Source organism: Uloborus diversus, chromosome 5 (assembly GCF_026930045.1).
Source record: "Uloborus diversus isolate 005 chromosome 5, Udiv.v.3.1, whole genome shotgun sequence".
Classification (NCBI taxonomy): domain Eukaryota; kingdom Metazoa; phylum Arthropoda; class Arachnida; order Araneae; family Uloboridae; genus Uloborus; species Uloborus diversus.
In genome coordinates, this window is record NC_072735.1 from 91,823,585 (window position 1) to 91,841,454 (window position 17,870).

General features: G+C 37.1%; 1 protein-coding gene across 1 annotated transcript in view; it reads right to left on the reverse strand.

Annotated features, from left to right (window-relative positions):
* Window positions 1–1,931: 1,931 nt before the first annotated feature.
* The window catches only part of LOC129222410 (uncharacterized), a 38,670-nt gene continuing 22,731 nt past the window's right edge, over window positions 1,932–17,870 (reverse strand). Inside the window, exons 4-5 of the mRNA XM_054856920.1 lie at window positions 12,479–12,579; window positions 1,932–2,057 (exon numbers count right to left, since the gene is read on the reverse strand). Of these exons, the coding sequence (XP_054712895.1) occupies window positions 2,029–2,057; window positions 12,479–12,579 (130 nt within the window). The 3' untranslated portion in view covers window positions 1,932–2,028. The remainder of the gene's footprint in view (window positions 2,058–12,478; window positions 12,580–17,870) is intronic.

Here is a 17,870-nt window from a genome sequence, read left to right on the forward strand (position 1 = left end):
CCAAATTAATTAACTATTACTTGTTAGTTCATTCCAATTTTAATCAATATTTTGGCATAATCCAACAATGTGAAGAAGAAAATTTTAAAAATGTACTTAAAAAATACTCGTAAAAAATATTTAAAAATATACTTAAAAACCTTTGATTTTTCTGCATTAGAACCAGTTCCAAACCTGTTCCAAAACTAATTTCATGACAAAATTTAGGTAAACCTTCAATTGGCAATTCATGGTGATCAGGTTGATCATGGTTGAACTATACTATTAAAATGTTTCTCAAATTTTCAAAGTAATATAAATATAATTTCCTCACACATACCTTGATGACTGAGATGGATTAGCTGGTTTAGACAATTACTCGACGGGCAATTCATCGGCGCAGTTGAACGTTTTTAGAGCTCGGCTATTACACTTTAAGGAGTATAATTATTATTTCTGGAGTTCGAGAGACCGTATTTCAAATGCTGCCCGAGACCTTCAGTCCTTTTTTTTTTTTGGAAAATTTCATGAATATAAAAGATTTTTAATTATGTTAAAATGAATATTTTTTCTCAAAACAAGTTAAAGTAAACAGAAAAAAAGAAAAAATAATAATAAAATAATAGTTTATAAAAAAACACTAAAAAAAACCCACGCTTTTGTAGCAAAATGAACTAAAAAGTAAAAAATAATCTTTGGGTGATAAGTAGGGGAACATGGGGCAAAGTGAAATAGCGGGGCAAAGTGAAATGGTGAAATATTTTCTCTGCTTTTAGCTCCACCTATCTGGTATTATTTGGACTATGTAGCACCATAGATAGTCTATTCCAGTCAGGAAAGAAATACCGCCGAAGATTAAAGCATTTGGTAATACAGGTAATTTAAAAAAATTGGTAATCATATTGTAATATTTTGTTGTACGTCAAAAATTATTTGTGTTACTATAAAAAAAATAAAGTTCTTGTTATTAACATTTTAAGTATTAATTGAGACCTCCTAATATTCAATGCAGTATTAATTTAATTACTATTAAGATTATTTGTATTTTTAATAAATTGTACAATTAGTCAAGTACATACGGGGCAAAGTGAAATAGTTTTGTTTCATTTACTCATTCAAACATTTAATATAAATCACTTATGTTTTCATTCATTAATTCATTTGCCTTTCTTCATTTAGTAATTCACTTATTTACTCATTCACTTATTTTCTTACACATTCATTATTTTACTCGCTCATTTGTTTTTCTTCCTATATTAATTGATTTTTTCATTTGAAAATTTTCGTTTATTGCTTCATTATCTTTTCATTTATTCATTCAACCTTTTATTTACTTATTCTTTTGATCAAAAATATATTTTATAATCAAATAGAAAATATTTCATTAGAAAAATATTTCATTTTTCACTTTGCCGCATAAAAAAACGTAAAAATTTTCGATTTTTTTTTTTTTAAAGACTCAAATTTACGCAAAAAATAAAAAATACTGTTTCAACGCAAGTTTTACTATAAAATAGAATGTAATTTCTTTATGTACTGTAATTTTCAAAACAAACTTCCGATTTGTTCATTTTGAAAAAACTTAGTCATCTTAACCATTTCACTTTGCCCCACATTCCCCTATATAAAGTAGTTGACCAAACACTTAAATTTAATGTAATACAAAGAAGCATGAAAGAGGGGGCGCTTCTTATTAGTTTCCTTGAATTTCTTCCATTTCTCGTTCATGCAAAAATGCAAATAAACAGCACCCCACGGTTTTTTTAATTACATTAAAATTAAGTGTTTGGTCAATTACTTTATATACTTATCATCCAAAGATTATTTTTTACTTTTTAGTTCATTTTGCTACAAAAGCGTGTGTGTGTGTGTGTGTGTGTGTTTTTTTTTTTTAATTCTTAAAATTATTATTTTATTATATGGGAAGTGGAAAGCAAGCGAACCCAACAGGAGACAGTAAAAGTCATTTATTCTACAACACGACAAGAAAAGAGATCTCAAAAGATAAATTGTATACACAAAATAAATAAATCTGCAGCTCTTCTTTCTTCATGGCATGTTCCCACTCTGATCTCCGACTGCAAAGAGAAAAAAGTTTTATAGAACTCTCAACATGTAAAGTTAAAGCATATGAGGGAAATCTCATAGAACAGGTTGTCCTCTTACTTATTATACTTATTCGAAAAATACGTAGAATAAGGTTGTCAAGCTAGGCCTAGGTCGGCACGGCATACGTGACTTAGAAGGTGCGTACGTGACAGGGCGAAGGGGCTACGCGACCCAAAAACTGCATACGTGCGTCCCCTGGCCCTCCGTGTTGACCGAAGGTCCGGCATCCCCTATAAATAGGACCCACCGGAGAGACGGAGGAGACCGAAGAGAGAGCAACACAGTTGCGGTCGCGGAGGCTGCCGTATTTTCTACGGGACCAAGCTAGGTCCGGATTGAACTTCAGGAACGGGAGAGTTTGGGCCCGTAATCCTGAAAGAGAACTGTACAGACGGGAGAGATTGTGCCCGTCGTAAAGGTGGACTGTTACGAACGGGAGAGTAGTGCCCGGGTCCTCAAGGTGGATTTACAAAAACCGTGAAAGACTGAGCACCATATATGGTATCAACGTGTACATATGTGAATAGTTGTGTACATAGATATAACTAAATAAACCGATATTTAATCCTGAATCTGTATGCCGTGGAACCTAACTGGCGCAGTACGGCAGGATTTTCATCACCCAAGAGAAAGTAAAGGATCTCTGGGATCATCCGCGGTTGCAAAGAAGACTGAAACAGATATCCGTCATCAATGAAAAATTATTGCTAGAAAAGGATATTAACCCTAGTGGGAAAATCTTATTACAACCCGCTTTCGGCAAGCATATAGAAGCTGACCTGATAAATATTCCTATAAGCTTAGAGAATGAATTCAATAGTGAATTAAAACCCGAAATATACATTACTGTAACCAGCACACCAAAGTTAAACGGTTGACATTGACGTGCGAGGCGAGGAGAAAACAGAAAACCTGCAAATCGCTGATTGTGATATGGGAGCATTGTCAGAAAAAGAGAAATTGAGAAGGCAACAAAGGGTAAAAAAAAACTTTAAGTAATGTGGGAAGAAGTTAAAAAGGGAAAGGGAAATTGCATATTGAGTGATGGTATCTTATATAGTAAGGGAAATGTAAGAGGAAGCATGGTTGAGCAATTAGTCTTACCGTTAGAGAAAAGAAAGAATGTCATGAAATTAGCGCATGAATCAGTGTTTGGAGGGCATTTAGGTGTTCGGAAAACTGCAGAGCGAATCAAATATTCCTTTTCTTGGCCTACAATGAATAAGGATATCAGAGCGTATGTAAATGGATGTGAGGACTGTCATCTTAGAGGGAGGATAAAGACAGCGGATAGGATACCTATAACACCTGTCGTGAGACCGGAACTTCCGTTTCAGGTAGTTAATTGTGACGTGCTAGGACCACTAGATATTAAGTCGGGTAGAGGGCACAAGTATGCATTGACAGTAGTGGATCAACACACCAGATGGCCTGAATGTGTGCCGTTAAAGGGACTTACGGCTAAAGAAATATGTGGGGCTTTATTGACCATTTTCTCTAGAACAGGGATACCTCAAACGATTTGCACTGACAGGGGAACAAATTTCACAGCAGAATTCACTGAGGAATTTCTTAAAATATTAGGAACCACGCCAAGATTCTCTACTCCCGGGCATAAGGAGTCAAATGGATTAGTGGAAAGGTGGAATGGCGTACTCAGAATCATGTTATATCATGTAATAAGAACAGACCCTAAAAACTTTGATAAGCAGGTGCCATTCTTATTGTGGGCATACAGGGAAGTGCCGAATGCGACTACTAGGATAGCACCATTCAAGCTATTGTATGGAAGAGATCCGATAGGTCCATTATCGATATTGAAACAAAGCTTTGCGGGAGAAGAATGAATTCCAAATTTGAAGAATCAAAGCGCAGTGAACTATCTGTTAGATTTAAAGAAAAATTTGGAGGAAGCAGCAAAAGCAGTTTGACTGACTGCAGAACAAAATCAAAGTAATATGGCGAATTATTACAATAAAAGATCACAAATGAGAGAGTTTGACAAGGGAGATAAAGTGATAATACTAATTCCGGATAGTACGAGCAAGATGTTAGCTAAATGGATCAGTCCTGGGGACATAGTAGGCAAAGTGCCACCTCATAGCTATATAGTGCAATTGGGGGATGGATCTAAAAAGCATGTGCACGTAAACAAACTTAGAACCAGTGGCGGATTGGTTGAAAAAATCGGCCCTGGCATCAGGAGATGTAGCGGCACCCTAGCTCTTATAGATAAATTTTACCTAACGATTGGGATATCACTTAAATATAAGGAAATTATTCCTAACAATTAAATATGTTTTATTTAAACGAATTTTAACAGATAGGAACACTTCTGCGCTTTAATGGTGAACACATTGATACAGTATTAGCTAAACTTTATTCTGGGGGAAATTTGTGATTGTAATTGCCCATTTAAGTATTTTTATAATGCCCGGAACTTGATTGAATGTTTCCATGATGATAACACTGCTTGTTCAGTGTGTCCTTTTCTGCAGTCATAACAAGTAACTTAATTTTCCTATTTTATGAAACTGATCTAGCGATGTTCATGGGTGAAAGACTAGGGCCGTCTTTTTAGAACGTGATGGTTCCCTCGACACAAACACACATTACTGGGCCCTGTCATAAACATTCCCTTTTTTATACTACCATACCCTGACGACCCCCAGACTCGATACGAGGTCAAAAACTTGGTGGGAGGGGTCGGGTACGAGTCTTACAGCCCCTTAATTTTTTTATTCAAACGCATGTATCAATACAAAGAGAGAAAGTGGACTTAACTTTCTGGCTTCTGGGAGTCATTAAAGTATTAGCAATATAAACTTAATGGAAAGATTAACTTTGAGTCTGAAATAGGGGGTCCAGGGGGCCTTTCCCCCGGAAAATTTTCGAAATTGTAGTCTTAAAAATTCAATTTTAGGCAATATTTAGCGATGTTAGGGGAGCGTAGTTTCAGAGTTTCTCCTGCTGCAATTTTTCGGAAGTGGAAATCCAAAAACAGAATTTTAAATTATCTCCGAGTATATAATATGAAGAGCGGTTCCGGGAGCTCTCCTCTGAAATTTTTAAAAATATATTAGCTCTGAAAACGCAGTTTTAGAAGATCTTTGGTGATTTTAAGTCGAGATAGATTCCGAGGCCATCCACCAGAAAATTTTCAAATTGAAGTCTTAAAAGCTATTTTTGGTAAACACAGGCGGATTTACGGGGGTACGCCGTGGGGTAAATTTTCTCCAAACAACCTTTAAAAAGGAAAACTTTAAAAAATATTTTCCAAATTTTAGCCCAACCCGAATAAACACCAGAGAGAAACCAGCACTGACAGATTCTAGTATATTTTTCTTACTGTCTGACTGTTGATTAAAGTCAACAGTAAAATACTGACCTTACAAAAAGAGCCGTCACATTCATATTTCCGATCTAGAAAAAATTAGCTCTCATTAAAAAAAAAAAAAAATGAATATAAAGTGCGAATAAAAGAAATTAAAAACCAAAAAAAAAAAAAATTGATTGCACGAACTAATAATTTACAAAAATCGCACTCACAGAAACGATACCGTTACGAAATTTGCGATCTTTTACGATCGAGACGAAACTTTACGAAACTTTTTTTTATACAAAAATATAAACTTCACATTTTTTTTCTGGTCGTGAATGGTTTATTACATTTCATTTTCCCGCTTTTTAAAAGAATTATTTTCAAAAATTCAACGCGGTAAAACTTTTCCTTTTTTTTCGTGGTAAGTAGGGGGGTAAACTTAAAAGCGATTTTTTAATTTTTTTTTACAATTTTTTTCTTCTGGGAGGAAGAAAAAAATCTTTTTTATGAATTTTAGTTACACTTACTAAAATAGTCGCTGTATTTTACAAATGATTGTAAAATACTCGCTTTTGTCATCAAAATAGTCGCCTTTGCCCTCAAAATAGCAGCTTTAGTCGACATTTGCAGTGCTGTATCCCCCTCCCCGTCCCCTGTATTGCAATGGCGTAGCTACAGTTTCTGTCGCCCGGGGCGGTTCTTCTATTTGCCACCTTTTCATTGAGACGTATCTAATATTTAAAGCATTGAAAATTATCGCTCAAAATAGAAAACTTCATTTAAGGTAGCAAAAGGAAACTAATTTAATCCGTATTCTTCCTACAAAAATGAAGGGGGCGGGGTCAGGCGCCTATCTCGGAGAAATATTCTGAATTTACATCAAAAATTGCAGTTAAAGTAACTTTTGGGGGAATGGGGTTCTCTACAGAATCTTTATCAAAACTGAAGTCAGTTTAAACCTTTGAGGACGATAGAGAATCAGCTTTTATTCCGTAACAAAGTTCAATAATGTTTTCCCTGCATTAATTCAGCACTGGCAAAGAAACAACTTTTACAGAAATATATTTGATACTTATATACAGAAACAGATGTTATATTTCCAGAAATATATTTCATATTACATATTTGAATATTTTCCGAAATTTGAGTTTTAAAAATACAACTTAAGTGTTGAATTACAATTTAAGGACTTACAATTTAAAGACATTAAGAATGAGGAAGATTCAAGGGCTCACGACGGAAATATTACATCTTTGAACACGGAAATGATCGTTCAGTCCAAAACCTTACATTTCAAAGGTTTTTTTTTTTCTCCTTTGCCTCCAGTATTAGATTTAAAGTATGATTCCCTTATTTGATTTTTTTTTCACACCAAAAGTGCTGAATCGCCGCCCCGGGCGGACCATACCCTCTCCTCCCCTCCTTAGCTACGCCACTGCTTTTTTGTTGCACCCCCAGAATTCACAGCCTAAATCCGCCTATGTTGGTAAAGACTAGGGCACCAGCAGTTACTCGAAAGTTAAGTTCCAAAAACGAAATTTTTGCTGACCTTCAGTGATGTTAGGAAAAGTAACTTTCCGGAGGCTCACCCCGGAAAATTTTCGAAATTGAAGCACTAAAAACGAGATTTAAAACGTTCTTCATTGATGATGCCGAGAGAGAGGAGGGGACGAGGCACTTTCCCAGAAAATTTTTGAAACTGTTAAGTTAAAAACCCAGTTTTAGACCATCTTTGGAAAAGTTAAAAAAATGGGAGAGGTTCGAGTGCTTTCCTACAGCAAATTTTCGAAACTGAAATTCCATGTTATGGCGGGAGTGGGTTCGGCTGTTCTCTTATGAAATTATTCAAAATTGAAGCCCAAAAATTTAAATTTTACACGATCTTCGATGATATTAGGAGGGAGGAGGTTCTGGGGACCACCGGAATTCTTCCGACGTTGGTTTTTATTAACTTATTTTCTTTTTAAACTGAGGGGCCCGAAACCGTGAGTTTGTACAGCGTACAGAATACTTTATGTTTTGTCAAAAAATGTTTGAAACTCACATTTCGGCGGCATTTGGCCTATAATTTGATAATCTTAATAATGTAGAGCCTTTCAAGCTCCTCAATTGAATTTTACAATTGCATTTTTTTTAAATAATTTTTTCCGAAAAAAATATTGTGTCACTTTTATTCCAATTGTTATAAACAGAGTTGCCGAGAGAAAAAAGGGAAAAAAATGACATAGGTCAATGTTTTTCACAGGCCCCCTTCTACACCTTTCACCATTAGGATATTTTACCCTCTGCACGAGTTCAGTTAAAAGCCGGACCCCTATTCTCCAACTAAGCTGACATGACCTCACGTCGGCCCTTGTTCTAAGCTGCATTTTAGAGCAATTTGAATGGTCATTTATAAATAAAAGCGTCAAAGAAACCAAAAGTATTTTAACTTTTTACGACCGCAAAGGTTTCCCTGCTTTTTTTTTTTTTTAATTTATTCATTTATTTTTTATTACACCACTAAAAATATATTGGCAGCCCAGGGCCCGAACAACTAAAAGTAAGGCTCTAGGTCCACATTAATTTGGAGGCCCCCTTATGTTGTGATTGATTTACATTTTTAAAGCACGAAAGCACTTTTAGAGGTCTCTTTGTATAATCACACAACTATGTATAAATCACTTATGTGCGTTTATGAATCCCCTTTGGGCCCCCTCATAATCGTGATCAAGGAAATTCGTTACTGGAAGAATGATTAAAAATTCCCCTTTAAAAAAGTTTTTTTCCAATTAATAAGTCACATATTTTTTGAAATACATGTATTTTTCATATCGTTGCAATACTATGAATAATTCTTTGAAAAATGTGGAGCCCCTTAGGAACATGGGGCCCCAGTTCTAGGCCTAGTCAGCCTGTGTGGTAATCAGGCCCTGGGCAGCCCCATTTCAGAAATTCCCCCCCCCCCCTCTTGGTAACGTCCTGCCTCCCTCCACCCGCAAGCTTTAATCCATGCGTAAAGAGGAGCTGAGGCTGTATTTTGCGAATTTGCGTTATTCTAAACACATGCGCGCAAAATTTACATTTTGCTGTTAGTAGACAGGCCCGAAATATGCTGTTAGTTGATCGGCCCACCGGGCAAATGCCCGGTTGCCCGCCGGCTGTATCCGCCACTGCTTAGAACCTTTCAAACAGAGAGTGGATACCGTAGGAGTAATTTTTGAGGAATATAAGGAAATGGGTGAAATAAGCTGTGTACCAACGAAAGCAGATTGTAGAGAAATAGGAGAACTTGGGAAAATTATAGAAGACAACTGTACCGGATTAAATAAGGAGGAAATGTTAAGACTAGGCAAAATTCTGAATAAGCATAGAGAATTATTTAAGAATAAATTGCAAACAGCACGAGTAGGAAAGCATGAAATAAAACTAAAAGAAGGTGCAACATTGGGAAAAATTCATAGATATTGGGTGCCTGAAGCATTGAAAGATGAAGTTGATAAACAGGTACAAGATCTACTAAGGGAAGGGTTGATCCATCCTAGTAAAAGTTCCGAAGCTCACCCGATAGTATGTATTGCAAAACGAAATGGGGAGATCAGGCTTTGCGTTTACTATAGAGCTTTAAATGCTATCACGGATGCTCCCGCGTTTACGATGGAAAATGCAAAGGAACTAATTTACAAAGTAGCGGAGGCAAATTATATAACAACTTTAGATTTGCTGAAGGGGTATTGGATAATACCGCTGGATGAAAAGGCGATCCCGCTTACCGCTTTTATGACGCATAGAGGGGTATATGATTGGCTGGTTATGCCATTTGGGTTAATTGGAAAAGTTCCGGTACTTTTCAAAAAGTTCTAAATGAGACGTTGGAAATTCATAAATCATATGCGAGGGCATACATAGATGATATCGCCATTTTTACCAAAGGAACATTGGAACAGCACTTGCAGCACATAGATGCAGTGTTGAAAACTTTAAAGGACAAACGTTTAACGGTAAATTTAAAAAAATGCAACTTTGCGCTTAGATCCGTGAAATATTTGGGACACGAGATAGGTTCAGGGAGGCATGAACCGGATGCCGAAAAGATAAAAGCCATAACAAATTTGAAATCCCCGACCACAAAGAAAGAATTGAAGAGTGTTCTAGGGTTATTTGATTACTACCGCGATTATGTCCCGAAATTTGCCGAGGTGGCATTGCCACTCACTGAACTGACAAAGCGAAAGGTACCGGTAAATAATCCATGGACGGTAGTTGAGGAAAGAGCATTCCGGAAGTTAAAGGAGCTGTTGTGTGAAGCGGTAGCGTTGTATACACCGGAGGTGGGACGCCCATTCTTAGTGTACGCGGATGCTAGTGATGTAGGGGTCGGCGCTTGCCTAGCACAGAAAAGAGACAGAAGGGTGCATCCGATTGCGTTCGCGAGTTCAAAGTTCAGTCGGGCACAGAGGCGATGGGCAGTCGCGGAAAGGGAGGCATATGCCGCCATGTGGGCATTGAAGAAGTTTGAGGTGTGGACGTTTGGGGCGGAAGTAGAACTGATCACCGATCACAACCCCCTGACATTCATCATACAGAATGCATCTCCCAGTCCGAAGCTACAGAGATGGGCTCTCGCGTTGCAAAGATATAAATTAAAAATCAGACATAGAAAGGGTGCATTGCACCAAAATGCTGATGCTTTATCAAGGCTGGCAGTCAGAGAAGAAGATGGGGATGGTGACATCCAAGGCAACATCTCAGAGGGAGATGGGTTTGGGGGCTACCACGATGAGACAACTGCAGGACTGTCTACATAGCTGGTCGCCCAGTAGCCAGTTTTGGGTGGGGGGTGTCAAGCTAGGCCTGGGTCGGCACGGCATACGTGACAGGGCGAAGGGGCTACGCTACCCAAAAACTGCATACGTGCGTCCCCTGGCCCTCCGTGTTGACCGAAGGTCAGGCACCCCCTATAAATAGGACCCACTGGAGAGACGGAGGAGGAGACCGAAGAGAGAGCAACACAGTTGCGGTCGCGTAGGCTGCCGTATTTTCTACGGGACCAAGCTAGGTCCGGATTGAACTTCAGGAACGGGAGAGTTTGAGCCCGTAATCCTGAAAGAGAACTGTACAGACGGGAGAGATTGTGCCCGTCGTAAAGGTGGACTGTTACGAACGGGAGAGTAGTGCCCGGGTCCTCAAGGTGGATTTAAAAAAACCGTGAAAGACTGAGCACCATATATAGTATCAATGTGTACATATGTGAATACTTGTTGTGTACATAAATATGACTAAATAAACCGATATTTAATCCAGAATCTGTGTGCCGTGGAACCTAACTAAGGTCGTTAGCACTTACATTGCAAACTACAGTCTCCATTGACCTGGAGCCTGTCAAAGTAAATGTGTCAGATTTCTATATTTAAGTGCTACCTTAGATGCAGTCTCGTATCCCCGCAGTTCCTTAAGAATAGACTTGCCAGATTTCTGAAATGTTCAACCGGGACACCGAAAGAGAAGCCTCCCCCCCCCCCACCTCAGTTTCGCGAGTACTCAAACCCCACACAAAACTAGCTAAGGGTTCACACCCTTAGCTAGTTTTTAGAGTATGTTAGACGGTAGTACATTTTTCCATGCTATGAATAAATGGTCACTAAATTATGAACCGAAATCATAAGTAATAATACATGACCCGAGCAGATAAATTTTATTTCCTACATGTTAATATTTTCAAGTTACTTAAAGAAGGTGAAACACATTGAATAAGGAAAAAAATGAACAATATTTACAGTTACTTTTCATAGTTCTTTTGGTTTCAATATTGTTCTAAATACCTTCACAAGCTAATGCAATAATTATTTTACGTTTTTATGTTACAAATGGCAAAGTAATTATCCGAAATAATCCTTCGTAGTTATTTTCGACTTTTTTGTTCATCTAAAGTCAAATGTATCATTTTTCGGGACGTGAAGTAAACCGGCCGGGAACCAGAATTTTATTTGAAAACCGGGACGTCTGGCAAGTCTACTTAAGGCCCAACGGCACAAGAAATTGAAAAAAACTACCACTAAGACTTATTAATGTTGCAAATATACACTGCTGGCTGCTGGGGAGAGAACTACAGATTTTGTTGCAGGGAGCTCAAAATTTATAGATCCGGTCCTGTTTAAATGTAGTGGCAGTTGATTTTAACTAATTGGGGCTACCCCCTCACCGAGAAAATAGTTTCAATTTCATGGTGGTAATGTTGATTGGGAAACCAAATTTCCCCGTGTTTCGCATTTGTCCTTACTGTGCGCGCGAAAAATCCTGATTTGAGGAATAAACTTTGTCTAGCATTTTTCTTGGTGGAGTCAAAATACAGTAGATGCCGCTTAACATGATCACATTTGGACACAAGTGATTTGATAATAATAACAGATTGATTATAGTAAGGGGATAAACGTTGAATGTTGATTTCTGACCACAATTTTGATTCATGTGCTTGTGAAACGAAATGAATGTACTTGCCATCTATCTCAAGAAGACAATTGAGGTATGGTACTGCTGACATGAACTTTAAAAATGCCTTAGTAGTATTACTTAAAAACTTCAAGGATTAAACAGTATCAAGAATTCATATTATTTTGCTTTATCTCAATGTTTCCGAATCTATGCAAGAGAGCTAATACTGTCTATTAGTTCTTACTTAGATACTAGTTATGAAAATAGTTACATTACATAAAATCTAGCCAATGTTAAAATGACACCATGAGCGTTGTGTATTTTGCGACAATCGCCGGTTGCCTCGTTTGAAGGAGGCCTGAAAAGCAGTAAAAATGTTAATTGAAGGCATCTAGTTGTAAACCATAAAGGAGAAACTTTGTTTATTCAATTATTTTTTGCATTGTTTGGTGTTCTCAAAATAAAATTTCATGCTCCGAAAATAACTACATTAATGAGTTTAACTGCAAGAACAATTTGCACGCATTTGGAGCAAATGATTCCAACCAGCTTTATGGTTCACGACAACATTGTCTGTCTTGTACAGATGGTAAATGAACATGAGCAATTCTTTTTCGGTCTCGATCTCGATACAAAATATAAAAAAGTATATCTCACCTGGCACACATCCAGGCTGGCTAAAGTCTGCTGGACGGCCGTATCCGGGACAACACTCGAACTTGGTGACAATCGTTCGACTTCCTTCATTGGAACCCACCCTGGAGAAAAAAATTGCAAGCGAAATGAGGAAAATAAATTATGCTTTGCTTCATTTTTCTTCTATGTATTAGCCCTATCCCGTCCTCTATTGCCTAAATCATTGCTAAACGAATCAACTCGCTCAATTTTTAATATGTTTCTGGAAGGGAGTCACCAACCAAGGGAGTTTTTTTGTTAACTTAACTACTCGGGGAAAACCAAGCCTGATTTTCTACCCAATTTACAATTGAAATAGGCGGCATCTGTTTTAACAAGCAGGGTGGAAGTTTGATTAAGAACTGGCAACGCACGATATATAGAAGCACCATCTATCGGCATTCCGATATTTTTGACCCAGACCAGAAGCTGAACAACTCCTCATCCAGGACCCGCAGAGGTATTAATGTTTCGTGTTGCAGGTGAGGAATTCGCGTTAGCTCTAAAATTCGTTATTCAAGGAAAATTTCGTGTTAAGTCATTTCGCGTTGTAGTGCACATCCACTGTATGCTAAAAAATCCAACATTGCTTGATTCAAGTAGTTAACTTAAATAACCGTGATGACGTCATTCCTCGGGCAGGCAAAGCTTACTTGGCAGCATTGTAAAGGTTACAAAGGGTTTGATCACAATGTTATCAGGGGCGTAGAAACCAGGTAGCTGTAGCCTCTCCTGAAATATTTTATACGGATCCACTCCCCCGTGAGAAGTTCTCGGGTTTACAATTTTTACCTCTAACCAACCTGAATTCAAAAACGTAGACTCCTTTTTCTTTATAGGAAATTCAATCAATAAACAACTAAGAAAGGAGAGAAAGGGGATGTGAACGTCGTACTCAGTTGTGTCGTGAACTTTTTTTTTCATTCTTTACAAACCTCTCGATTCTTAGAAAAAACGGTTGTTTTATAGTTATACTATAAAAATTGTTTTATAGTTATACTATAAAACACTACATATACTATAAACGCTTATATACTTTTAGCAGTTTCAGACTCCTGCGTGTTGAGAATGCAACACAGTGAAAGAGTCCTCCGAAATGCATGAAAAATGTTTCCACACTAGGAGTGCTCTGCCCCCTGCTCGTTGACGCTCACCAACCCCCAAAGGTTGCTTCACAAGCATATTTGGTTCGCGAAGATTTAAGGCGCATGTTACTAAAGAATCAGTTTAAAATGCGCGTTATGATTATAAGAAAATAAAATTCTATCCCGCTCCTTTCCCCGTAGAAAACATAAATTCAATGAAAAGCTCATTCATTAGAACAATAATAAAGTCTCACTCTAACCGAAGACAAATATAAGAACATATTTGCTGCACATTTTGTGCGTTCAGCTACAATAACAACAAAACAATCTTTGAGCTTGTTAAAAACAACCTTTGTCAAAACAATAAAACAACCTTTCAGCTCGTTTTATTGTTTTGAATGTTAAATTATTGTTCAATAACTAAAAATTTTATTAAAGCTTCGTGCTTTTCCTCTGAATATAATTTTCTTTTTATCCTCAGTGCATCATTTCTAGCAGCGTTTCTCAACCTTTGGACCCGCGGACCGGTAAATGTGTGTGAAAAAGTTTCCCAGACAGGAATGTCTTATTTTTTTTTTTTTTTTTACCTTTTTTTAATGAAAAAAAAAAAAACTCTATGGCTTTAAAGATTTAATTATGTATTTTTATCGTAAATATTTTATTGCAGTTGACTTTTAATAAAATTTAATGTGAAGATAAGTAATTATTGTGATTACTCGTGTAATTGAGCCTTTGACAAAAATCACAGAAAAGTATAAAAAATTAATCACATAATTAACGTAAAAATCATCGCAAGATAAGCTTGAATTTTTATTTATTTACTAATAATTTGTTCTTTTGACAGTAAGAATTGTTTCCGTGACAGGTAAGAATCTCTTAAGACCGATCAAATTTTTCCACGAACCGGTACCGGTGAAACAATCCGCAGACCAGGTTGGCAAGGCCAACCTGTTAGTTAAACGCAATTGAGAAGTTTACTTTCAAAACGGATTATAACCACTTTTTGAAAAACAATTTCTTGTCGGTTTTCAGAATCTCTAATATAAGCCCTATCGATCCATGAATTTCTTTCTTCTCGAAGTGATCTACATCTACTGTTCAAAATTGCGTATACATTGGTTTTACCACCTAAACGGTGTACATCCATCCCTTACTTCTCATCTTTTACAGCTAAGTGGAACTTATCCCTTATTTGCCGGTGCCCACTCATTCAGTTTCATATCAAAAGGGCACATATCCAAATTTGAATTTCCCACTTCTAACTGAAAAGTAGTTCACAAATAAAATAGTGGAGCGAAGCACTGGCTGAGCATTGCCAATCAAGCGTGAATATCCTCCGCATTAAGAAATCGCAGCACCTTGCGCCTTGTGCAAGCCTGTTATCAGTTCAGGTGCGGATCCAGACAGAATTCTCGGAGGGGACCATTTGGAAAAAAATTTAATATTAAAAATATAAATATAGTCCACCTTTAACTAGAGCATTTTTTTTAAAGGAATTTTCACTAGGCGACGCAAGTTTAAACATAAAGGCTGCAACCTTCCCAATAATTTTCCTCTTTTCTTAACAAACGTGTGCATACCTATAACATCGCTTCAAAGTGGTATTCCTGTAATCAGTACTGGTTGTTCTGAGGCGACTGTATAGGACTTTTGATTTAAGATGAAGCCTATATGAACCAACCGTAAGTATAATATTAACTCCGAAGTAAAGGGTGTCCGGGGGCTTCTACTCTGGAAAATTTTCGAATTTGTAGTTTTAAAAATGCATTTACGACGATCTTTGGAGGCTTCTTCCAGGCTTCTTCAATCTTCGAGTTAAACCGAACCATTGCTTGAACCATTGTTTCGGTCACTCGTCTGGTAAGTGCTGATTCTATGTTAGCTACCAGTTTTTTTGGCACTCTTGGCTTCCTTAAGAAGTTTTCCACCTCCAGCTCAGTCACTTCCTATGCCGGACTGATGAGTGCTAATAAGCACGAAATTGCAGTCCTCGGCTGGAATGACTGAGCTGGCGGTGTATTTCATATATAGCCCTGGCTATAGCCCTGGCTATAGGGAGGTTACTTACTGAATATACAATGCCCTGTCTTCAATCTTCGAGTTGAACCGTGCCATTGCTTCGGTCACTCGTCTGGTCAGTGCTAATTCTATGTAAGCTACTAGTTTGTTTGGCACTATTGGCTTCCTTAAGAGGTTTTCCACCTCCAGCTCAGTCACTTCCTATGCCGGGCTGATGAGTGCTAATAATAAGCACGGAACTGCAGTCCTCTGCTGTAATGACTGAGCTGGCGGTGTATTTCGTGTACCTACAACGTTGTTATTTGAATCGGCTAGGGTGTTTTTATTGTTCATACTTGATTGGATCGAAGGTCCTTTTTTACTTCCTTTTACAAAAAAGGAAGTATTGTATTCGCGAAAAAATTTTCACTTAAAAATCGACCTTAATTTCCATTTTACTCAACCCCGAATGAATGTTGAGTTTTTTTTTTTTTTTTTTCCGACTCAACCACACGTGAATAAGTGCCTAAGAACGTATAGATACGCGAAATATCCATTTTGACGATTCCCGAGTTAATTACAACGAGTTTTCTCATGACGTCTGTATGTACGTATGTATGTATGTGCGTATGTATGTCGCATAACTCAAGAACAGTATGTCCTAGAAAGTTGAAATTTGGTACGTAGACACCTATTGGGGTCTAGTTGTACACTTCCCCTTTTGGTTGCATTCGGGTGTTTCTAAAGGGGTCTTTTTCTCCTTTTTGGGTGGAAATCATTGTTAATTTCGATGTAAACTCAAGTGGTGTTATAATTTGGCGGACACTTGGCAATATATCGCCAGTCTTTTGGTCGCCAAGTTGTGTCGCCAACTTGGCGACTAATTTGGCGATTTTATTTATTTATTTAATTATTATTATTTTTTTAAATCTGATTTCAATTTATCCACTGTTAGTGATATTTAGAGAGTAAACTATTGAATCACATTAAAATTGCCAGTAATGGGGAAATTACATTAAATTGGAGTAAAAGGAAGTCATGTGATGCACACATCAGTTCGTTTTTTTTTTTTTTTTTCAAATGTTCAATGAAAAGAATAAAGTAAGTAGGAAGGAGTAATGAGTAGAGTAAAAAAGAATTATATGAAAAAATGTTGAATATTTTGTTCCAATCTAATAAAGTTCATTTCTGAAGAAAATGCGTGTTTTTTTTTTTTTTTTTTTTTTGCAAAAGGGATGATAGCACCAAAAAGGAATATATCCAAAATAAAATTGGCAATTTAGGTCTGGTAAAATTGAGGAAAAATTTACTAGACTTATGCCAATAATCACTTGTTATTCTACCAAAACATTGTGAGAAATTCGAAATTCTAACAGTTAGGGTTTGTGCGTAAAACCTTTTTTTTTTTTTTCGTTTTGCCAAGAAAGTATTAAACTGGATAAACCCCCATAATCCGTTTTGAAAGTAAACTCCTCAATTGTGCGTCTCATATTCCAAGCCCTTCTTCACATAAAATGTGTATTATTTCCTTGGTTGCCTCCTCCCGTTTTTTTCTTCTTTCAAAATTTGTTAGAACTAAAAATACAACAATAGCAGTAGCAGAATTCTTTCAAAGTTTACCAGAATATAAAACTTATTCCCTTTTTTTAAAAGTAACTTCCCTGACTGAGCCAAAATAAGTTCTTTGTGGCTCCCGCCTTGTAATTTTGTAGAACTTTCCAAAGAGCCAAAAATATTCTTAGGGTTGCTTTTCTGTTATTTCTCTTTAATCGCGTCGCTTGCGTAGATAATTTAACCGTTGCTATGCGACGGATCTTCCATGTCGGAGCGGGATGCTTTCTTTCTGCCCGATATTCGCCATAAAGTCAGAATTTGAGTGATAGCTTGCACTACATTTGAAGCTGCCGACAAGGACATAAAATTCGTAATCACTCATATCTGACTCGTTGCCGATGTATCAATACAAATTTGAGAGATGACTTTTGTTTTGGCTTATTGGCGAGTGCTGAAAAATGCATTTCATCTATTTATGAGGAATAGAACCTAACAAGTGGTAGCATTTCTTCCAACTAGGGTCGGACTCCGTCTGAACGTGGAAGAGGAATAATCAATATTTTGAACTTACGCATTCTACAGGCGGTTTGAAGCTCTTTTTTTTCCTCTCTCTCTCTCTCTCTGTCTCTCATCGAAGAAACTTTGGAAACGATTTATTCTTGGGCGTGGAATTAAAAAACTTGTTTCTGCTCCATTCTTTAAAAGGCGTTTAAAGATTAAAAAAAAAAAAGATTTTT